Source organism: Amblyraja radiata, chromosome 12 (assembly GCF_010909765.2).
Source record: "Amblyraja radiata isolate CabotCenter1 chromosome 12, sAmbRad1.1.pri, whole genome shotgun sequence".
Lineage (NCBI taxonomy): Eukaryota > Metazoa > Chordata > Chondrichthyes > Rajiformes > Rajidae > Amblyraja > Amblyraja radiata.
Genome location: NC_045967.1, coordinates 52,230,095 through 52,253,992, shown reverse-complemented (window position 1 = coordinate 52,253,992; position 23,898 = coordinate 52,230,095). Strand labels below are relative to the sequence as shown.

General features: G+C 46.0%; 1 protein-coding gene across 1 annotated transcript; it reads left to right on the top strand.

Moving 5' to 3' along the window:
- Positions 1-2,267: 2,267 nt before the first annotated feature.
- On the top strand, positions 2,268-16,477 carry LOC116979201 (ras-like protein family member 11A-like). The gene is made up of 4 exons (XM_033030765.1): positions 2,268-2,640; positions 7,417-7,473; positions 7,567-7,646; positions 15,564-16,477. Exons 1-4 carry the CDS (start codon positions 2,499-2,501, stop codon positions 16,029-16,031), a joined length of 747 nt encoding a protein of 248 aa, XP_032886656.1. The 5' UTR covers positions 2,268-2,498; the 3' UTR covers positions 16,032-16,477.
- Positions 16,478-23,898: the final 7,421 nt, after the last annotated feature.

Here is a 23,898-nt window from a genome sequence, read left to right as displayed (position 1 = left end):
CCTCTCCACCCCCCTATCCCTCTTGCCCCTCTCTGTGTCTCTCTCTGTCTCTGCCCCTTCTCTCTCTGCCCTCACTCTCTAACCTCCCCTCCCCCTCTCTAGATGTGACTGCAAGTTGGGGGCTATGCGTCAGTAGATAGGGTGGTTATGGGGTAAAAGGAGCAAATTAATAATATTAATATAATTACAAGGGGGGTAATTAGCGTGAGTGCGGGGGGGGGGGGGGGTAGTTAGTGTGTGTGACGCTGCATGCCGCCTCCCCCACCCCCCACAACCGCACGTTGGGGGAACAGACCCAACGGGTCTGCACTTGGTCTAGTTTTTAATAAACTTGGACTGCTACATGGATGGGAAAGGTTTAGAGGAATACGGGCCAAATGCAGGCAAATGGGACTATCTTAGATGGGGCGTCTTGGATGGCATGGACAAGTTCATAAATTCATAAGTTATAGGATCAGTTGTGAATCTGTAATTCTCAGCCATAGAAGGCAGTGGACGCCAATTCACTGGACGTTTTCAAGAGAGAATTAGATAGAGCTCTTAGGGCTAACAGAATCAAGCGGTATGGGGAGAAAGCAGGAACAGGGTACTGATTCTGGATGATCAGCCATGATCACATTGAATGGCGGTGCTGGCTTGAAGGGCTGAATGGCCTACTCCTGCACCTATTTTCTATGTTTCTATGATCAAAATGAGGCCATTCGGCTCGTCAAGTCTACCCAGCCATTCAATCAGGGCTGGCCTATCTTTCCCTCTCGACCCCATTCTCCTGCCTTCTCCCCATAAACCCTGACACCCGTACTAATCCTCTTCTGCTTCTTCTTCTTTCATATGGCGTGCACAGCCTAAAGTTGTTGGACAACTTGTTCTATTTGATCTTCCGTTTGTGCACGTCGAGTTGATTGCATTAGTCGAAACAGGGTGGACCACGTGAAGGTTGCAATCTTCCACCCAACCCGTACTAATCAATAATCCATCAATCACCACCTCAAAAATATCCATTGACTTGACCTCCACAGCCTTCCGTGGCAATGAATTCCACAGATTCACGACCCTGTGACTAAAGCCAATAGACAATAGGTGCAGGAGTAGGCCATTCGGCCCTTCGAGCCAGCACCGCCATTCAATGTGATCATGGCTGATCATCCCCAATCAGTACCCAATTCCTGCCTTCTCCCCATATCCCCCGACTCCCCTATCTTTAAGAGCCCTAGCACTAGATCTAACCAAGTTGGGCCGAATGGCCTGTTTCCCTGGTGTGTTCCCTCCCTCCTGCCTTTCCCTGGCAGCCTTGCAAGAGTTTCCATTCCCTTCCCCGTGTTCCCGATGTTGGGGGAGTCCAGAACCAGGGGCCACAGTTGAAGAATAAGGAGTAAGCCATTTAGAACGGAGACGAGGAAACACTTTTTCTCACAGAGAGTTGTGAGTCTGTGGAATTCCCTGCCTCAGAGGGCGGTGGAGGCTGGTTCTCTGGATGCTTTCAAGAGAGAGCTAGATAGGGCTCTTAAAATCAGCGGAGTCAGGGGATATGGGGAAAAGGCAGGAACGGGGTACTGATTGGGGATGATCAGCCATGATCACAATGAATGGCGGTGCTGGTTTATTTCTCAACGATGAGACAATGCATTTAAAAACAAGACACTTCCAACGAACTGCAATTGCAACACCCAACTTGAACAAAGGAAACTGTGCCGTGAGAGTGATTTCATCAAACCAGGTCACATTTTCAATTGAAATTCAATTCTAATTGAGATGACATGGCCGGCAGTATTCGCTGACTGTTTAAAATGTGCGGGTTCTTTCAGAACGTTGAGAAAAAAATACTCTTAAAGCAAGATACTGTAACTAATCGCAAAGGAGAAAAAACCCCAACTTCAAGAAAGGAAACTGTGCTTTAAGAGTGATTTCTTAAGAGTGATTTAAGATAGCGGAGTCAGGGGATATGGGGAGAAGGCAGGAACGGGGATGATCAGCCATGATCACATTGAATGGCGGTGCTGGCTCGAAGGGCCGAATGGCCTACTCCTGCACCTATTGTCTATTGTCTATTGTCTATTGAGAGCCACTGTGTGTGTGATGTGCACTCACTGTCGCTTTGAGGCGGCACATTCCACACAGGACATCTCAGGCACAGCGCATCCAAGCAAAGATATTTGTATTCAAGTACTCACGCCAGGGGCAGGCTCCGAGCAAGTTTGGATTCTCTCATTGGCCGCCGCTGCCAGAACATCCGCAGCAAGTTTGGGAAATTTTCACTCTTCCTTCCGATGGGAATCGACCAAGCAGCAACACCGAGCGTGGATCGCGGCATGGGGGCGGGGGGAGCCCAGAGAGGAACCGGGAGAGGTCTGACATCGGACACACACACACACAGTCAGAAACAAGGGTCAGATCCTCTCCGGAGACCAGGGGGATCAGTCAGACGAGGGGGGGAGCAGTGCCCAAAAGCCTCCTCTATTTCTCGGCTCGTCTCAAGTGCGTGGCGCTGAGTTTCATAAATGCTTGTCCCCCACAGCACCATGTCCAACAGCTCCAGTAACTTCTTGCTAGTCCCCATTCCCGAGGTCCCAGCCGTCGACTGCCTCCATCACAGAAACGTGAAGATCGCGGTGCTGGGAGCGAGGAGCGTTGGGAAGACTGGTGAGCGAGAGACTGGCTGAAAACGACAATTCATTTTTTTTTTTAAATTTCAGAAGACAAGGCACAAATAGCTGGAGTAACTCAGCGGGAAATAGGGCAGCATCTCCGGAGAGAAGGAATAGAAAAATGAAAAAAATCTCCTTTTCTCAATCTGATGAGGGTGTCTCGACCCGAAACGTCACCTATTCCCTTTCTCCAGAGATGCTGCCCGACCCGCTGAGTTACTCCAGCTTTTAGCGTCTATCTGTTTAAGAAGGAACTGCAGATGATGGAAAATCGAAGGTAGACAAAAGTGCTGGAGAAACTCAGTGGGTGCAGCAGCATCTATGGAGCGAAGGAAATAGGCAACGTTTCGGGACGAAACGTTGCCTATTTCCTTCGCTCCATAGATGCTGCTGCACCCACTGAGTTTCTCCAGCACTTTTGTCTATCTTAAAGTGCTGGAGTAACTCAGTGGGTCAGGCAACATCTGCAGAGGGAATGCACAGGGACGTTTAGGGTCGAGACTATTAAGTGTCTTTATAGCAGTGGAACACTCCGGGTAGAGTGTATATTCCCCACTCGCCCCTCTCAGAAGAAGGGTCGCGACCCGAAACGTTACCTATCCATGTTCTCCACAGATGCTGCCCGACCTGTTGAGTTACTCCAACACTTTGTGTCCTCTTTATGTCACCTATGCATGCTCTCCACAGATGCTGCCCGACCCGCTGAATTACTCCAGCACTTTGTGTCTTTTCTTCTGTAAAGCAGCACCTGCATGTTCGTTGCGTCTCTTGCCCACTACTTCGCTGGCGACATATTAACAAGTTCTTGGAAGTTTTTTTTTGGCATTTCCTCCTCTCTTCCCAATTTCCATCCCCCACTACTTTTTTTTTAGAGATACAGCGCGGAAACAGACCCTTCGGCCCACCGAGTCCGCGATCACCCTCAGAGTTCACCAACACCACCCTACAAGGGACTCGAAGGACTATTTACATTTTTTTAAACTGAAGCCAATTAACCTCCGTCTCGTCTTTGGGGTGTGGGGGCGAAACCAAAGCACCCGGAGAAAACCCACGCAGGTCACGGGGGGGAAGGTACACACTCCGTACAGACAGCATCCTGTGGACAGGATCGAACCCGGGTTGATGAGGCAGCAACTCTGCCGCTGCGCCACCGTGCCGCCACTTTCGCTTCTCAAACTAACAGTCACTTTGCCATTAACTTCTGAAGTCTGAAGAAGGGTCTCGACCCGAAACGTCGCCTATATCCTTCGTTTCATAGATGCTGCCTCACCCGCTGAGTTTCTCCAGCATTTTTGTCTACCTTGCCATTAACTTTATTTTCTGACTACACTGGGAAATACCGTCAACATCCTCACTCCTTTAGCGACCGCTATGTTGATCCTTAAAACGTATTAAAAGATAAGAAGGTCTCGACCCGAAACCTCATTCATTCCTTCTCACCAGAGACAGCATTTTGTTTCTGTCTTCGGTGTAAACCCGCGTCTGCAGTTCCTTCCAACGCATTAAAGATGTTATTTCCTTAATACTTTAGCTGTTAATATCCCCAGATGTATAAAACGGTTGGTCTGTGGCCACCATCCCCAACTGCGGATAAGATACATCATTTTTTGTCCAAAACATACAATAGTCTGAAATATATTTTAACTCAAATCTCATTAAGAAAAAAAGTTGTTTGCACTGATTTTATGATCTCAATAAAGCAACAGCTGTACTGTACACAGCTCAAGAGCTGATATATTAAACATATATGTTAAAATGAAAGTAGCTTTAATGCAATAATCTATGGACCATGAGAACTGAAGGGTCTTTTTTTGCCATTTACTTTGTTGAAAATTGATGGGTTGTAAACCTGATTCAAAATACTGTGTTTCACACGACTCTGTCAAAATACTGTGTCGGGGTTATGGGGAGAAGGCAGGAGAATGGGGTTGAGAGAGAAAGATAGATCAGCCATGATTGAATGGCCCAGTAGACTTACAGTAGTTTAGTTTAGTTTAGAGATACAGCACAGAAACAGGCCCTTCGGCCCACCGAGTCCGCACCCACCAGTGATCACCCTGTACACTAGCACTATCCTACACACACTAGGGGAAATGTACAATTTTACTGAAGCCAATGAACCCACAAACCTGTACGTCTTTGGAGTGTGGGAGGAAACCGGAGCACCCGGAGAAAACCCACGAGGTCACAGGGAGAACGTACAGACCGTACAGACTCCGTACAGACAGCACCCGTAGTCAGGATCAAACTTGGGTCTCTGGCGCTGTAGGGAGCAACTCTACCGCTGCGCGACCATGCCGCCCTTGATGGGCCAAATGGCCCAATTCGGTTCCTATAACTTATGAATTTATAAACTGCATTTCTATTAAAATTACACATTGTCACCAGACAGAGTGGAACACTAAGTGAGCATTGACACCACCAAACACACCAAGGTAAGGTGAGAGGGGAAAGATTTAATAGGAACCCGAGAGTCAACCTTATCACAAGAGGGTGGTGGATATTTGAAATGAGCTGACAGAGGAGGTTTTTGAGGCAGGCACTATCACAACATTTAAAACGCATTTTGGAGAGGGACATTGGATAGGAAACATATAGAATTCTTAAGGGATTGGTCAGGCTAGATGCAGGAAAAAAGTTCCCGATGTTGGGGGAGTCCAGAACCAAGGGTCACAGTTTAAGAATAAGGGGTAGGCCACTGAGATGAGGAAAAACTTTTTCACCCATAGAATTGTGAATCTGTGGAATTCTCTTCCACAAAAGGCAGTGGAGGCCAATTCACTGGATGTTTTCAAGAGAGAGTTAGATATTGGGGTTAACAGAATCAAGGGATATGGGAAAAAAGCTGGAACGGGGTACTGATTTTAGATGATCAGCCATGATCATATTGAATGGCGGGGCTGGCTCGAAGGGCCGAATGGTATACTCTTGGACCCATTTTCTATGTTTCTATGTTTCTATGAAAGGTTTGGAGGAATATGGGCCAAATGTTGGCAGATGGGACTAATGCAAATGGGCAACTTGGTTAGAATGGGCTCATTGGGCTGAAGGGCCTGCTTCTATCCTGCACGATTCTATGATAAATATCATATTGAGTGGCGGTGCTGGTTCGAAGGGCCGAATGGCCCACTCCTCCACCTGTTTTCTATGTTTCCATGTTTCTCTGTCTGAATGGCACTGCTTTAAGAATACTGAAACTCTCTGGCACTCTTCAAATTGCAGGGTTGTTTAAAGGATAAGTACAGTATTTAGGCACTAACTATACATTTCCCACCAAAACACACCATCCTTCTAATGGCCCCACATCAGCCGCGAGTAACAGTTTTATCTCTTCTGCCGTGTCAATTTTCTGTGAAATTGTACACATTTTGTTCTGTGACATAGCCTCCTCGTTTGACATGGGAGGTTGAGATTGTGGATTCATGACTGATACGATCCGTGTCTTGGAACTGAAGTGGCGATTCCAACTGCTCTTGAAGTCTTGTTATTTTTTAGATGGCCGTTTCAACCTCTTGTCAATCAGAAGTGCCAGCATGGTAGACAAGAATGCTGGAGAAACTCAGCGGGTGAGGCTTTTTTTAAACCGAAGCCAATTAACCTACGTCTCGTCTTTGGGGTGTGGGGGGGAAACCAAAGCACCCGGAGAAAACCCTCGTTGAAACATATAAGATTGTTAAGGGTTTGGACACACTAGAGGCAGGAAACATGTTCCCAATGTTCGGGAAGTCCAGAACCAGGGGACACAGCGGAGTCAAGGGATATGGGGAAAAGGCAGGAACGGGGTACTGAATGTGGATGATAAGCCACGATCACAGTGAATGGCAGCGCTGGCTCGAAGGGCCGAATGGCCTACTCCTGCACCTGTTGCCTATTGTCTACTGTCTACGTCATTGAAGCTGACATGCAAACGTGAGATAGGAATCATGACGTCTTAGTAATTAGCAATTGTCAACGTTTACCTGCAGGTGAGCCTCATGTTAGTTTATTAGTTTAGTTTAGAGATACAGCACTGAAACAGGCCCTTCGGCCCATCGAGTCCGCACCGACCAACGATCCCCGTACATTAAAACTATCCTGCGCACACTAGGGACAATTCTGTTTTTACATTTTTTTACACCAAGCCAATTAACCTACAAACCTGTACGTCTTTGGAGTGTGGGAGGAAACCGGAGATCTCGGAAGAAACCCGTGCAGGTCACAGGGAGAACGTACAAACTACGTACAGACAGCGCCTGTAGTCGGTATCGAACCCGGGTCTCTGGTGCTGTGAAGCAGTAGCTCCACCGCTGCGCCACACGGTGTCGCCCTATTGTGTAGCTATAAATACACATGTGGACAGATTTTAAGTTCAAGTTCAAGTTATATCCTGATTCGAGATATAAATAAATATGTAGTGCAGAAAGCCGATCTTTTGGATGAAGTAGACAATAGACAATAGACAATAGGTCCAGGAGTAGGCCATTCGGCCCTTCGAGCCAGCACCGTCATTCAATGTGATCATGGCTGATCATCCCCAATCAGTACCCCGTTCCTGCCTTCTCCCCATATCCCCTGCCTCCGCTATTTTTAAGAGCCCTATCTAAATCTCTTGAAAGCATCCAGAGAACCCGCCTCCACCGCCCTCTGAGGCAGAGAATTCCACACTCACCACTCTCTGTGAGAAAAAGTGTTTCCTCGTCTCCGTTCTAAATGGCTTACCCCTTATTCTGAAACTGTGGCCCCTGATTCTGGAGGTATTTTGTTTTAAATGATGTTTGTTCTTTTTTTGCAGCTTTGATTGTACGTTTTCTAACAAAACGATTCATTGGAGATTACGAACCAAACACAGGTTGGTGTGGATAGCAGATACTGAGTCATTGGTAAATTAAACTAATTGTTGGTGTTTGTTGGCATTTACCTTGGCTTATTCTTTGACTTTCAGGAGCTTTGTACACCAGGCAGATAAATATTGATGGGGATCAAACGACACTACAGGTTCAAGACACTCCCTTTGCTACTCAGGTAGATCCCATCCCTGTTCTCACTCCTTTGTTGTGAAGTTTACACTGATCACAATATCTTTATTAGTTCCATTACGGCACAGAGAGTTCAAGCAAGGTTTAACAAATACAAAGCTCCCTCTATTTTACATCCAAATGTAGCAAATCACATCTTCAAATGAGGAACATCAGAGACGAAGAGAAAAAAATTGCATTTCATTCAATATTTCAGAATCATTTTGCCACCTTTAATCCAAAGCCCCACTGAATTGCCAGGGATGGCGGGAATGTCACATGCTGAGACAATGGAGCGGCTGGGCTTGTAAACACTGGAATTTAGAAGGATGAGAGGGCATCTTACTGAAACGTATACGATTATTAAGGGTTTGGACACGCTAGAGGCAGGAAACATGTTCCTGATGTTGAGGGAGTCCAGAACCAGGGGCCACAGTTTAAGAATAAGGGGTAAGCCATTTAGAACGGAGATGAAGAAACACTTTTTCACACAGAGAGTGGTGAGTCTATGGAATTCTCTGCCGCAGAGGGCAGTGGAGGCCGGTTCTCTGGTTACTTTCAAGAGAGAGTTGTTAAAAATAGCGGAGTCAGGGAATATGGAGAGAAGGTAGGAACGGGGTACTGATTGGGGATGATCAGCCATGATCACATTGAATGGCGGTGCTGGCTCGAAGGGCCGAATGGCCTCCTCCTGCGCCTATTGTCTATTGTCTATAGACATGGATAGGTGACATCTTGACTTCAGACTGATGGGAAGTGTCGTGACCCGAAAGGTCATCTATCCATGTTCTCCAGAGTTGCTGCCTGACCCGCTGATTTACTCCAGCACTTTGTGTCCCTTTGGGTAAAAGTGCCTTGCTTCGCCACCTATCACTTGCCAGGCTTTGTCCTGCCCCAACCACTCTTCCAGATCCCACCTCTCTGCCCCCTTCACAATCAGTCTGAAGAAGGGTCCCAACCCAAAATATCGTCTATCCATTCCCCCCACAGATGCTGGCTGACCCGCTGAGTAACTTCAACACTTTGTGCCTTCATTTATACAACTCCAATTGGTTTCTGTATATAGAATGAAGAGCACTTGGGCAGCTTACAGCCCAGCAGTATGAATATTGATCTTTCAAATTTCAAGTAATCCTTGCATCCCCTCTCTCTCCGTCCCTCCCCCACCCTAGTCGACGTACTAGTTTCGCTGTCGTCCTGATCTGTTCTTTTTATACCTTTAATTCGTTTGTTCTTTGTACCTCTTCATACCTCTAGTTTCCCTCTCCCCTGACTCTCAGTCTGAAGAAGGGTCTCGACCCGAAACGTCACCCATTCCCTTTCTCCAGAGATGCTGCCTGTCCCACTGAGTTACTCCAGCATTTAGTATCTATCTTCAGCTCAAATGTCACTGTGAATACTGTTGCTCTTTCTTTGTTGCAATAACCATTTTCAGCTGTGGTGAAGCATTTTCAATTATTAGTCGGTATTTGAAGTGACTGTGAGCCAAGCGGCACGGTGGCGCAGCGGGTAGAGTTGCTGCCTCACAGCGCCAGAGACCTGGGTTCGATTCTGACCGCGGGTGCTGTCTGTACGCAGTTTGTACGTTCTCCCCGTGACCTGCGCGGGTTCTCCCCGGGTGCTCCGGTTTCCCCCACATTCCAAAGACCTACAGTACAGGTTTGTAGGCTAATTGGCATGGTATCAATGTAAATTATCCCCAGTGTGTGTGCAGGATAGTGCTAGTGTGCGGGGATCGCTGGTCTGACTCAACTACCTCCTCCGGCAGTCCGTTCCATACACCCACACCACCCTTTATGTGAAAAAGTGACCCTTCAGATACCTATTAAATCTTTTCCCCCTAACCTTAAACCTATGTCCACTGGTTCTCGATTCCCCTACTCTAGGCAAGAGACTTTGTGCGGCTACCTGATTTATTCCTCTCATGATTTTATACACCTCTAAAAGATCAGTACAATACAGTAATGATTAAGAAAAAGATTCGTAAGACTGGCGGCGGCCGGCACGTTGGCGCAACGGTAGAGTCGCTGCCTTACAGCGCCAGAGACCCTGGTTTCGATCTTGACTACGGGCGCTGTCTCTACGGAGTTTGTACGTTCGCCCCGTGACCGCATGGGATTTCTCCAAGAACTTCGGTTTCCTCCCACACTCCAAAGACGCCCAGTCCAGGTTTGTAGGCTAATTGGCTTGGTATAAATGTAAATTGTCCCTATTGTGTGTGTAGGATAGTGTTAATGTGCAAGGGTCGCCGGTCTGCATGGACTGGCTGGGCCGAAGGGCCTGTTTCTGCGCTGCATCTGGGGAAGTCCAGAACAAGGGGGTCACAGTTTAAGGATAAGGGGAAAATCTTTTAGGACCGAGATGAGAAAAACATTTTTCACACAGAGAGTGGTGAATCTCTGGAATTCTCTGCCACAGAAGGTAGTTGAGGCCAGTTCATTGGCTATATTTAAGAGGGAGTTAGATATGGCCCTTGTGGCTAAAGGGATCAGGGGGTATGGAGAGAAGGCAGGTACGGGATACTGAGTTGGATGATCAGCCATGATCATATTGAATGGCGGTGCAGGCTCGAAGGGCCGAATGGCCTACTCCTGCACCTATTTTCTATGTATCTATGTAAAAGCCTACAGATTTGTAGGTTAATTGGCTTGGTATAAATGTAAATTGTCCCTATTGTGTGTGTAGGATAGTGTTAGTGTGCGGGGATCGCCGGTCTGCACGGACTTGCTGGGCCGAAGGGCCTGTATCTGCGCTGCATCTCTAAAACTAAACTAAACTTTCCTGTGTGATGATGAGCCAAGAACACTGATGACTCACGATGATTTCATTGCCGTTTTTCTAGACTGTTTACCAGAATTAACTGCATCCAGAACTTTTAACAATCTGACAACTGATTCAGTGAATGTAAACTGTTTGTGGAAATCAGTGAAGATGAGTCAAACTATGAGAGCATAGTTCCATTGAATAAGTATAAATGATGTGTCAAAAATGATTGTAACATTCAATTCACATTCCTTTGAATGAAAATGGTAAATAGGATATAACAGAATTGAATTTGCTTTTACAGCAATAAACATATAAAATTAAATAACATGGGGTTATGTCAAAGGAGTTTTTTTTTGATTGATTGATTGATTGAAAGATACAGCATGGAAACAGGCCATTCGGCCCACCCAGTCTATGCTGACCATCGATCACCCATTCACACTGGTTCTATGGAACTGGTATGTGTGTATGTGATTCTTTTTTTTAATTAGAAGTAAGTACAATAATGTAGTACATAAGTATCTAATACATAATGAGATAATACAGTTCATGTACAACTTCTTTTTTCAAATTTAGCAGAATGGAACAGAAAATGAGAGTAGTCAAGATAGAGGAGAAAAGAATATCCTAAGCCGTAGTATTGGTTCGTGAGATAGTAAAGAAACCCCAAAGAAAAGGTAGAAGGAGATAGAGTAGAAAAAAGAGAAGAAAAAAAAAGAGAAAAAATGACATAGAGAGACAGAAAGGAAATAAAAATAAAGAGATTGAGAGAGATATACCTATTTAATATGTTTATCCACCCTGCACCCGGTGTGTATGTGATTCTAATTGAATACATTGCATCTGTCTTGGAAGAGGGGAATCATCTATTAGGAAATAGAAATATGAAACATTGGAAGTGATAAACAAAAGATAAAAGCTACAGTAATGATGGAGTCATAGAGTCATCCAGCCTTTGGCCCAACTTGCCCACACTGACTGACGTGTCTCATCTATACTAGTCCCACCGGCCTGTGTTTTGGTCCAAATCCCTCTAAACCTGTCCTATCCATGTACTTGTCTAACTGTTTCTTAAACGTTGCAATATTCCCTGACTCAACTACCTCTTCCGGCAGCTCGTTCCATACACCCACGCCACCCTTTGTGTGAAAAAGCTACCCTTCAGATACCTATTAAATCTTTTCCCCCTCACCTTAAACCTATGTCCTCTGGTTCTCGATTCCCCTACTCTGGGCAAGAGACTCTGTGCGTCTACCCGATTTATTCCTCTTGTGGTTTTATACACCTCTAAAAGATCAGTACAATACAATAATGATTAAGAATAAAAATTAATAAGACTGGCGGCGGACGGCACGGTGGCGCAACGGTAGAGTCGCTGCCTTACAGCGCCAGAGACCGGGTTTCGAACCTGACTACGGGCGCTGTCTCTACGGAGTTTGTACGTTCGCCCCGTGACCGCATGGGTTTTCTCCGAGATCTTCCGGTTTCCTCCCACACTCCAAAAGCCTACAGATTTGTAGGTTACTTGGCTTGGTATAAATGTAAATTGTCCCTGTTGTGTGTGTAGGATAATGTTAATGTGCGGGGGATCGCTAGCTGGTGCGGACTCGATGGGCTGAAGGGTCAGTTTCCGCACTGTAACTCCAACCTAAACTGGAAATACTTGAGATGGTCTGGAAACATCTGTGGAAAACTAAAGCATGTTAGTTTATTTGCTTTAGCACAGATGCCTGACCACATTTCCAGCATTCCCTGATTTTATTTTCTGATAACCAACATCTGAAATTCTTTGCTATTCAAGACGGGATCCAAATTCTGCCATAACAAAAATGCAACATCTAAGGGGTTATCTTTGAAAGCAATTTTGAAATATCCACTGGAAGCAGGATTGAGTTCAAAGACATATCGTGCAGATTGGAATTGCCATCGGAACTGGAGTTTGAACTTAGTTAACCAAGATCGATAGGAGCTGACTTTAATTTTAGGATTTCAATGATATATCTTTGCAATAAATGTTGTACCCTTTATCCTTAGTACAGTTCGGTTTAGTTTATTGTCACGTGTACCGAGGTACAATGAAAAGTCTTTGTTGCGTGCTCTGCAGTCAGCAGAGAGACAATACATGATTACATTCGAGACATTTTACAGCGTACAGTGAAAAATCCACCGGGTGGCGCTACCACGGTGGCTGCCTCGCCAACAGCCTGTCAGTCCCCTCTCTGTTTATGTTATTTTAAGTATGATTTAAAGTATGATTTAGTAGTGTTTCTTGTTTGTTTTATGTGTGGGGGGGAGGGGAAATGGGGGAAACCTTTTTAACATATAACCATATAACAATTACAGCACGGAAACAGGCCATCTCGGCCCTACAAGTCCGTGCCGAACAACTTTTTTCCCTTAGTCCCACCTGCCTGCACTCATACCATAACCCTCCATTCCCTTCTCATCCATATGCCTATCCAATTTATTTTTAAATGATACCAACGAACCTGCCGCCACCACTTCCACTGGAAGCTCATTCCACACCGCTAGCACTTTCTGAGTAAAGAAGTTCCCCCTCATGTTACCCCTAAACTTCTGTCCCTTAATTCTGAAGTCATGTCCTCTTGTTTGAATCTTCCCTATTCTCAAGGGGAAAAGCTTGATCACATCAACTCTGTCTATCCCTCTCATCATTTTAAAGACCTCTATCAAGTCCCCCCTTAACCTTCTGCGCTCCAGAGAATAAAGACCTAACTTATTCAACCTATCTCTGTAACTTAGTTGTTGAAACCCAGGCAACATTCTAGTAATCTCCTCTGTACTCTCTCTATTTTGTTGACATCCTTCCTATAATTGGGCGACCAAAATTGTACACCATACTCCAGATTTGGTCTCACCTAATGCCTTGTACAATTTTAACATTACATCCCAGCTTCTATACTCAATGCTCTGATTTATAAAGGCTAGCATACCAAAAGCTTTCTTTACCACCCTATCTATATGAGATTCCACCTTCAAGGAACTATGCACGGTTATTCCCAGATCCCTCTGTTCAACTGTATTCTTCAATTCCCTACCATTTATCATGTACGTCCTATTTGGATTTGTCCTGCCAAGGTGTAACACCTCACATTTATCAGCATTAGACTCCATCTGCCATCTTTCAGCCCATTTTTCCAAATGGCCTAAATCACTCTGTAGACTTTGGAAATCCTCTTCATTATCCACACACCCCCTATCTTGGTATCATCTGCATACTTACTAATCCAATTTACCACCCCTTCATCCAGATCATTGATGTACATGACAAACAACAAAGGACCCAACACAGATCCCTGAGGCACCCCACTAGTCACCTGCCTCCAACCCGACAAGCAGCCATCCACCATTACCCTCTGGCTTCTCCCATTCAGCCACAGCTGAATCCATCTTGCTATTCCTGCATTTATACCCAACAGTTTAACCTTCTTAACCAACCTTCCATGAGGAACCTTGTCAAAGGCCTTACTAAAGTCCATATAGACAACATCCACTGCTTTACCCTCGTCAATTTCCCTTGTAACCTCTTCAAAAAATTCAAGAAGATTAGTCAAGCATGACCTTCCAGGCACAAATCCATGTTGACTGTTCCTAATCAGACCCTGTTTATCCAGATGCTTATATATATTATCTCTAAGTATCTTTTCCATTAATTTGCCCACCACTGAAGTCAAACTAACAGGTCTATAATTGCTAGGTTTACTCTTAGAACCCTTTTTAAACAATGGAACAACATGCGCAGTACGCCAATCCTCGGGGGCTATTCCCGTTTTACAGTCACTTGCCTCGACGGAGATGCGATTTTTCTCCGTGTCGCATCTCTATCCCTCCTCGCGGCCTAACAATGTGGAGTGGTGCGGCCTTTCCTGGAGACCGGCCTGGAGCTTCAAGCTGCGGGCGGAGCGTGGACTTTAACATTGGGGGCTGCGATCCTTTGCCGAGGGTCGCCAGCGGAGCTCCGACCGCGGGGCCTGTGGACTTTTAACACCGTGAAGCCGCGGTTTCAGGTACGAAGAAGCGGACTCGGGAGCTCCATGACGCCAGACGTACCGACGCCAGAGTTTTGATCATCCCGACGAGAGGGGTCGAACATCGGACCGTCGGCAGCGGCGACTGCGGCGGGTTCATGGCCCCGACCACGTGAATAAATGAGGAAGATGACTGAACTTTATTGCCTTCCATCACAGTGAGGAATGTGGGTTCCACTGTGGTGGATGTTTATGTTAAATGTTATTTCATGTGGCTGTGTGTATTGTTGCTTTTTACACGGTGTGGCTGTATGGTAACTCAAATATCACTGTACCTTAGTTGGTTAAGTGACAATAAATGCAAACTTGAACTTGAACATGGTAAGGGGATATCCTTTGTCTGTGCACTGTGGACAGCTTGATTATTATTATTATTATTATTATTATTATTATTATTATTATTTAATTTATTCATGTACATTATATTCATGTACAGTAAACCCTCACAATAACAGACCTCTATATGTAGCGGATTTCAATTATGCCAGACCGAGGCTCCTGTTGCACCATCCCATCAGGTTCCCCAACGAGCTGATGCCTCGTGGCGGGATCTTCTGGTTGCAGGAGAGGAGAGAGGAAGCAGCATGGAGGCGACATGAGTAACGTGCGTGTGTGGGGCCAGGGGCTCTGCTGCTCCCCGGCCTCTGAATTCCTACTTGTTTAACCTCCCTCCCCCCAACCGCATCTCATCTCTCCCTTTCTCGGGATAAACTTTCACCCCCCCACATAGTTACAGACAATAGACAATAGATGCAGGAGTAGGCCATTCGGCCCTTCGAGCCAGCACCACCATTCTATGTGATTATGGCTGATCATCCCCAATTAGTACCCCGTTCCTGCCTTCTCCCCATATCCCCTGACTCCGCTACTGTGGACAATCGGCACCACCCCCCTCCTGTGGTCTGTTGTAACGAGGGTTTACTGCGCAGTCTTTTCTGTAACTGGATGGCATGCAAACAAGAGGTTTACACTGGGCTTCGGTACACGTGACAATAATAAACTGAACTTGTAAAGGAAACAAAACTAAAATAAACTGAACTGAAATGAACTGAAGTAAAGTAAACTGAACTGGAATGGACTACACTAACATCCTTGTGTTCCCCTGACAGGGAGATGGAGATGACCGGAGGAGCCAAGATGTTATAACCCGATCTCTTCACTGGGCAGATGGTTTTGTTTTTGTCTTTTCGCTTACGGACACGGACAGCTGGAAAAGTCTCCGCCCGCTCTATCAACAAATCAGGAAGATTTATCCCAGCATCCGGCTGCCATGTGTGCTGATGGGAAACAAAGCTGATCTACCTCACGCCCGGCAGGTGGAGACCATCGAGGGCATCCAGTTGGCCAACGAGATAGGGGGGACTTACTTCGAAGTCTCCGCCAGGGAAAATTGTAACGAGGTCTACGACGCTTTCTATCAAGTCTGCCAGGAAGTTAGTAAACTGATTGCAAGCAGCAACGGGGAGAAGAGGAGAGGCCTCCTGTTAGCTCGGCCTAAATCACCAAACATGCAGGATTTTGGAAGGCGCTTAAAACAAGCTCTGTCGTCCAAAGTCAAATCTACCAGTGCTATTTAATATTGCTTCTTTTGATAGTCATGAAAGGCTGGAGTAACTCAGCGGGTCAGGCAGCATCTCTGGAGAACAGGAAGCGTTTTGAGTCCAGACCTTTCTTCAAACCACATTACTACTTTTGCGCAGGTTCAAAGCTTTAAATGCATAATATTTCTAGTTTGCTCCAAGACTGAATGGGAATTGTGCTTAGAAGATCCCAATTAAGTAATACCCCAAGATGGTTAAAGACTACCACATGTTGGCCGGTGTGGGCAAGTTGGACCAAAGGGGTTGTTCCCACACTGTAAGACTCCATGACTCTATAAATGCAATTTGTAATATACTTATTTCCTGTATTAACAAAATTCTATTACGGTTCAGCACCTTTTGAATCAGATTATGAATAAAGGGGCTGTCCCACTGTACGAGGTAATTCAAGAGTTCTCCCGAGTTTCCCCTGATTCGAACTCGGAGATTTACGGTAATGGCCACTCGTAGGTACCCGGGGCTCACGTGGACATTTTTCAAGGTGTTGAAAAATCTTCACGAGTCTTCACGAGCTTACCGCGTTTCCCGAGTACCTGCCGTTAGCGTTACGAGCCACTATGAGACGTCCCGAGCTCCGACGTACCCGCTACGTACATTTTTGATTTTTTTAAAAAACTCGGGGGAGCTCTTGAATTACCTCGTACAGTGGGACAGGCCCTTTTACTGTGTTTACATATGATGTTTACAGCCATTATAGTGGTATCATAGAGTCACACAGCACGGAAACAGGCTCTTTTGGCCCAACTTACCCAAGCCGAGCAACATGCCCCATCTACACTAGTCCCACCTGCCTGCGTTTGGCCCATATCCCTCTAAACTTTTCCTATCCATGTACCTGTCCAAATGTTATTTCTAGTTGTTCTGGTCCCTGCCTCCACTACCTCCTCTGGCAGCTCGTCCCATACATTCCTCACCCTCTGTGGGAAAAAGATGCCCCTCAGATCCTCATTAAAACTTTCCCCTCTCACCTTAAAACTACGTCCTCTGGTTCTTGATTCCCCCACTCTTTTTTCCCCCTCTGCTTTGTGCCCCCATTTCCACCCCTCCCCTGCAACCTACATTCCTTCCTCTGGCTTCACAATTCAGACAGCTTCTATCGTTATCTCACACCGCTTGTCTTTCCCTCTCTGGCCATTGTCCAGTCATCTGCCTCTCGAAAAGAAACCCTGGGGTCCTGTCATAGACACAAAGAAACATGGAAAATAGGTGCAGGAGGAGGCCATTCGGCCCTTCGAGCCAGCACCGCCATTCATTGTGATCATGGCTGATCGTCCCCTATCAATAACCCGTGCCTGCCTTCTCCCCATATCCCTTGACTCCACTAGCCCCTAGAGCTCTATCTAACTCTTCCCCCACTTCTTTTCCAGCTTCCTCCACCCCCACCACAATCAGTCTGAGGAAGGGTCCCCGATCCGAACCATCACCTGTCCCTGTCCTCCAGAGATGCTGCCTGACCCCCTGAGTTACTCCGGCACTTTGTGTCTACCTTTGACATTTCCTTGACAAGGGTGTGGTGAGTTTTGCTTCTGGTGGTGTCCAGTATCATTTGGAAAAAGTAATAAAATGGTGGCATGCCAATACATTTCAATTCCATGTGGCATAAGTACTTGGAGGTGCTGGCGGAATCATCATACTTACCCTACAGTTCACAACGTTGGTTCAGACCAGCCACTAACAGGTCTTCGTGGCTTTTGCAGAATTGTTTGATAAATTATTTGCAACAAGATGCATACGAGTTCCTGAACTTTATGTTCGACTCAAGATTCCAGCATCTGCAGTTCCTTGTGTCTCAGTGATTCATATCTGATTCCTTTCGAGGAACAACAGAACATGTGTCTCTCTGGTGGGGATGAGCTGAGTTGGTGAAGCAGTCCCAGAAAGTTATAAAGGACTGAATGAATAGATGACTGAATGAATGAATGAATGAATGAATGAATGAATGAATGAATGAATGGATGGATGGATGGATGGATGGATGGCTGGATGGATGGATGGATGGATGGATGGATGGATGGATGGATGGTTGGATGAATGGATGGATGGATGGATGAATTAACACTTTGTTGTCACAAGTAACAAGTCACAGGGAAATTCTTCGTCTTGCATACATAGAAACATAGAAAATAGGTGCAGGAGGCCATTCGGCCCTTCGAGCCAGCACTGCCATTCATTGTAATCATGGCTGATCATCCACTATCAATAACCCGTGCCTGCCTTCTCCCCATATCCCTTGACTCCACTAGCCCCTAGAACTCCATCTAACTCTCTCTTAAATCCACCCAGTGACTTGGCCTCCACTACCCTCTGTGGCAGGGAATTCCACAAATTCACAACTCTCTGGGTGAAAAAGTTTTTCTCTCACCTCATTCTTAAATGACCTCCCCTTTATTCTAAGACTGTGGCCCCCTGGTTCTGGACTCGCCCAACATTGGGAACATTTTTCCTGCATCTAGCTTGTCCAGTCCTTTTATAATTTTATACGTTTCTATAAGATCCCCCCTCGTCCTTCTAAACTCCAGTGAATACAAGTATTCAAGGTATGCAAAGAGTCACCACATAAAGGTCGCCGACAATGTTACAAAGTTATACAACTTCTCCCGTGGGGCTTTAGGCACCTTTTGCCACCTGGGAACTCGGTTCACAAGCACATGTCCCAGCATTGCAAACTACTTGGGTCGAGAACAGTTCACAGAAACGTTCAAGATGGTGCCATGGCATGAGACTAGCACTCGGTGTCTATCTTTGGTGTAAACCAGCATCTGCAGTTCCTTGTTTCAACTCTAGGTGTTCTTAATCTATGAAAACTCTTTCATATCAAATAAGAGGCGGCATTTTAGAAACATAGAAAATAGGTACAGGAGTAGGCCATTCGGCCCTTCGAGCCAGCACCGCCATTCAATATGATCATGGCTGATCATCCAAAATCGATACCCCGTTCTGGCTTTCCCCCCCATATCTCTTAGCTCTAAGAGCTGAATCTAATAAAGCCCCTGTCCCACTTAGGAAACCTGAACGGAAACCTCTGGAGACTTTGCTCCCCACCCAAGGTTTCCGTGCGGTTCCTGGAGATTGCAGGTGGTTGCCGGAGGTTGCAGGTAGTGGAAGCAGGTAGGGAGACTGACAAAAACCTCCGGGAACCGCACGGAAACCGCACGGAAACCGCACGGAAACCTTGGGTGAGGCGCAAAGTCTTCAGAGGTTTCCGTTCAGGTTTCCTAAGTGGGACAGGGGCTTAACTCTCTCTTGAAAACGTGTTACATAAGTGATGAAAACCGAAGATTGCCACCTAAACGTAACCTCCACCAGATTCTTTACAGATCCGGTTTCAGTCGTTTCCCACATTTGTATTTTGTCTTGGCCAACATCGTGGTCTTACAGTGGAAGTGGTTTTGAGATCTATATCTTCACATGTCTATTAAAAGCCACAGCAAGCTCCGTTTCTTTGCCAATCTCTCTGCAGGAGAATTGAAAATCTACACTGGACTAATCCCAGATGGGAGAGGGAATTCAAACATGCGAGAATCCAAAGATAGACGCAAAAAGCTGGAGTAACTCAGCGGGACAGGCAGGCAGCATCTCTGGAGAGAAGGAATGGGTGACGTTTCAGGCCGAGACCATTCATCACTCTACTTCTTCGAAAGAATCTTCCATCCTGCTTAGGAAACTGGGCAGGGGACCAAACACACCATGGGGACATTGTCAATGGATACCATGGAGAATTCCAGGCGGTTCATGTCTTTAAGAGAAAACTACGAGCTATCAATCTAAAATAGATATTAGTTGCTGCCACAAACAGCACCATGATTTTTGTTCAGTCTAAAGAAGGGTCTCGACCCGAAACGTCACCCATTCCTTCTCTCCAGAGTTGCTGGCTGTCCCGCTGAGTTATCTGATTCTTGATTTGTACGTGTGTCAGGGTATACGGGGAGAAGGCAGGAGAATGGGGTTGAGAGGGAAAGCTAGGTCAGCCACGGTTGAATGGCGGAGTAGACTTGATGGGCCGAATGGAGCATCTATGGAGTGAAGGAATAGGTGACGTTTCGGGTCAAGACCCTTCTTCAGACTATGTGGGGGTGGGGGGGGGGGGGGGGGGGGGGGGAAGAAGAATGGAAGAGGTGGAGACAGTAGGCTGTGGGAGAGCTGGGAAGGGGACGGGAAGGAGGGAGAAAGTGAGGAAATCAAGATATTATTTCAGGTAGTCCTTGCTTTCTCCCTCCTTCCCCTCCCCTTCCCAGCTCTCCCACAGCCCACTGTCTCCGCCTCTTCCTTTCTTCTTCCCTCCCCCCCCCCCCACCCCCACATCAGTCTGAAGAAGAGTCTCGACCCGAAACGTCACCTATTCCTTCGCTCCATAGATGCTGCCTCACCCGCTGAGTTTCTCCAGCATTTTTTGTCTACCTTCGATTTTTCCAGCACCTGCAGTTCTTTCTTAAACTATTCCAATGTCATTCACCCTTGAGTCTCTATCCCAAAATTTAATTCAACCTCCACTAAATGTCCTAATTTTTGGGGGTAATTTTCATCTTATTCTCCCCTGTGTATAATTTTATTATATAAATTCTTTTTATTGGAGGAAAAAAAAAATTATAGTACATCTGACGTATGGCATTACATTTCCCTCCATTTTGTTTTTTATAAATAATAATAACAAAATAACCCTAATTTTATATATAAATTATACATATATATATAATTTTATATATAATTTATATATAATTATATATTATTATATACAATTTATTTTGTCATATAAGCAAAAAGCAAAAATTAACTCATTTCTTAAGTGTCTATTTTATTTAAATTTTTGAACATCTAAAAATATGTAAAGAAAACTAGGATCGAAAAAAAGCAGTTTAATTACCATTCGATTAGAATGATAAGAAAAACATTCCAACATCTAAACTGGGCTTCAGCCCCATCCTACTCTTTTGGGCTTTGATCACCGCAGTTTTTTTCTTTGAAAACTTGCTCCAAAAACCATGGTCTTCCCTAAAATGTTATATTACAGTAAATTGGGAAATATCCTGCTACTTTTAGAAAACCATAGGAAGAGAGGAAAAAAACATCAAATATCCAGCTCAATTGCCATTAAAACCAATAAGCGCCTACTAGACACTTTATTGTCAATGCCTTTTTTAAGTATAGAAAAAGATATATAGATATCTGAATAAATTAAGTCATTCACCCCTCTAGTTTCATTCACCCCAAAATAATTTCATTCGCCCTTGGGTGAACCATTCACTATTTTAAGAAGCACTGTCTTAAAGTACCGAGAAATAAATATATAAAATCCCCGCGATCAGGATCGAACCTGGGTCTCTGGTGCGGTGAGGCAGCAACTCTACCTCTGCGTCACCGTGCCGACCTTTGATCAAAGTTTCCTAATGTTTCAGGCACCGAGGAGCATTATTGAGCTGCACGCGATCAAGGCATGTGTAAAATCAGGAGCAATTTCATGCTTGGGTTACATTCTAATTCGATCAGTCAGCCTTTAGGCTTCAGCAGGCAGAGGCAGCTGACCCGCTGGTGGGGGTGCTAGGGGGTGGGGGGAAGGATATCCTACGGTTCTTCTTTGGGATGGAGCCAGATTCATGCTCCGTGGGAGGGCGTCAGCTCCAGGTTTAACACTCCGTTCTGTACTGGGCAGCTTTCTATGGGGCCAACAGGCACATTCATGTTTAGAGTATCGAGATACAGCGCGGAAACATGCCCTTCAGTCCGTACCGAGTCCGTGCCGACCAGCGATCACCGAGTGCATTAGGACTATCCTACATACTAGGGACAATTTACAAATTTTTACTGAGGCCTATCAACCCACAAACCTGTACGTCTTTGGAGCGTGGGAGGAAACCGGAGCATCCGGAGGAAGCCCATGCAGTCACGGGGAGAACGTGCAAACTCCATATGGACAGCACCTGCAGTCGGGATCGAACCAGGGTCTCTGGCGCTGTAAGCGCTGGAAGGCAGCAAATCTACCGCTGCGCCACTGTGCTGCCCATTATGTGCAGGCAGATAAAAGATAGTCTTGGCATCACGTTGGGTACAGACAATGTGGGCCGAATGGCCTGTTCCTGTGCTGTACTGTTCTACGTAGGAAAGAGCAGAGGATACTGGTTTAAATGGTAGACACAAAATGCTGGAGTAACTCAGCGGGACAGGCAGCATCTCTGGGGAGAAGGAATGGGTGACGTTTCGGGTCGAGTCCCTTCTTCAGGCTGATCTGTACTATATCTGAACTACATTCTGTACTGTTCTATGTTCTATATTGATGAGTAGGCAGCAATTGCCGTTTATTCCGAACCTCCTTCAAAGTTGAGTCAGGGAGGACCCCAGGCAGTGAGTGGGAGGTAGATTTTATTAAAAATTGACATGCACAGCATTGTTAAGAATGAAAAATCACTAACCATTCAAAAATATCGTTCCTGACATATTCTGCAGTTTTCACAGTGGATGTGATTTTTTTTTTTCCAAGGGAAAAACCAAGAGTTGGTTTTCAAAGAAGTGGTGGGATGATGGCAGCCTGGATGAAAGCATTTCATTGATTTGAAGCATTGAGAGGGTGAAAGGCACCATATATGCTCATATTCTTGTGCTTTATTTTTAACCTTTGGTTCCAGATGGATCTGTGAGTCATCCTTGTGAACACGATGTCCTGTGGAGATCTGCTCACAGTGGGAATGTAGCACAAAGAACCTGCCCTTGACTGCAGAGAGATGCATTGGGACGTGTGCATGCAGCAGCACGGTGGTGCAGCGGTAGAGTCGCTGCCTCACAGCGCCAGAGGCCCGGGTTTCATCCTGACTAGAGGTGCTGTCTGTTCGGAGTTTGTACATTCTCCCTGTGACCACGTGGGTTTTCGCCAGGTGCTCTGGTTTCCTCACACCAGGGGGCGGAAAATCCGGGGGGACCAGAGGGGACACGTCCCCCCCATGTTTTGAGAGGTGGGGGGACATCCCTCCCAAGTTTTTGTGATCGCGATTTTAAAATCTCCGCTTTTAGCGCTGGATTGAGCCTCCGAAGCTTCGCGCGTGTGTGTGAGTGTGCACTTGCGCGCGTGGCCGCCAAAGAATTGTGTCCCCCGTCCCCTCCATGTTTTGATAGTGAGTTCCGCCCTTGCCTCACACATTCCAAAGAGGTGCAAGTCTGTTGGTTAATTGGCTTCTGTATATTGTCCCTAAGGTGTAGGATAGAACTAGTGTACGGGGTAACCGCTGGTCGGCGAGGACTCGGTAGGCCGAACTCTGACGGGCGGTGGAGGCAGGTTCTCTGGATGCTTTCAAGAGAGAGCTAGATAGGGCTCTTAAAGATAGCGGAGTCAGGGGATATGGGGAGAAGGCAGGAACGGGGTACTGATTGGGGATGAGCAGCCATGATCACATTGAATGGTGGTGCTGGCTCGAAGGGCTGAATAGTCTACTCCTGCACCTATTGTCTATTGACTCTGTATCTCCAAAAACTAAAAAAAAAAAAAAGCTAAGTGGGACTCTTTTTAGTAACATTAAGGGCCTGTCCCACTTAAGCTATTTTTTAGGCGACTACAGGCGACTAGGCTGTGTCGCCACATGGTCGCCGGGGTGTCGCCTGTTTGGTCGTGAGTCGTCTCCTCAGTCGCCCAAAGAGTCGTAGCGTCTTTCTGGTCGCCGCTGGATTGTCAACATGGTGAAACATTTCGGCGACAGTTGGCGAAAGAGAGTTTGACGCCAATGAGCGTAGCTTGACTTCTCCTGACGTAGGTGCTGTCGTAGTTGTCGCCCGTTAACGTAGGTTGTCGCCAGGTTAACGTAGGTGGTCGCCCGTGCTGACATCAGTTTTTTTTGGTTGTTAAAGTAATGACTCTATTTCA

Bases quoted from the DNA above. Each gene is read 5' to 3' on its own strand.
- LOC116979201 (XM_033030765.1), top strand. From the start codon at position 2,499: ATGCTTGTCCCCCACAGCACCATGTCCAACAGCTCCAGTAACTTCTTG. The intron at 2,641-7,416 runs GTGAGCGAGAGA...CTTTTTTTGCAG, and splicing joins GAGGAGCGTTGGGAAGACTG to CTTTGATTGTACGTTTTCTA. The intron at 7,647-15,563 runs GTAGATCCCATC...TTCCCCTGACAG, and splicing joins ACACTCCCTTTGCTACTCAG to GGAGATGGAGATGACCGGAG.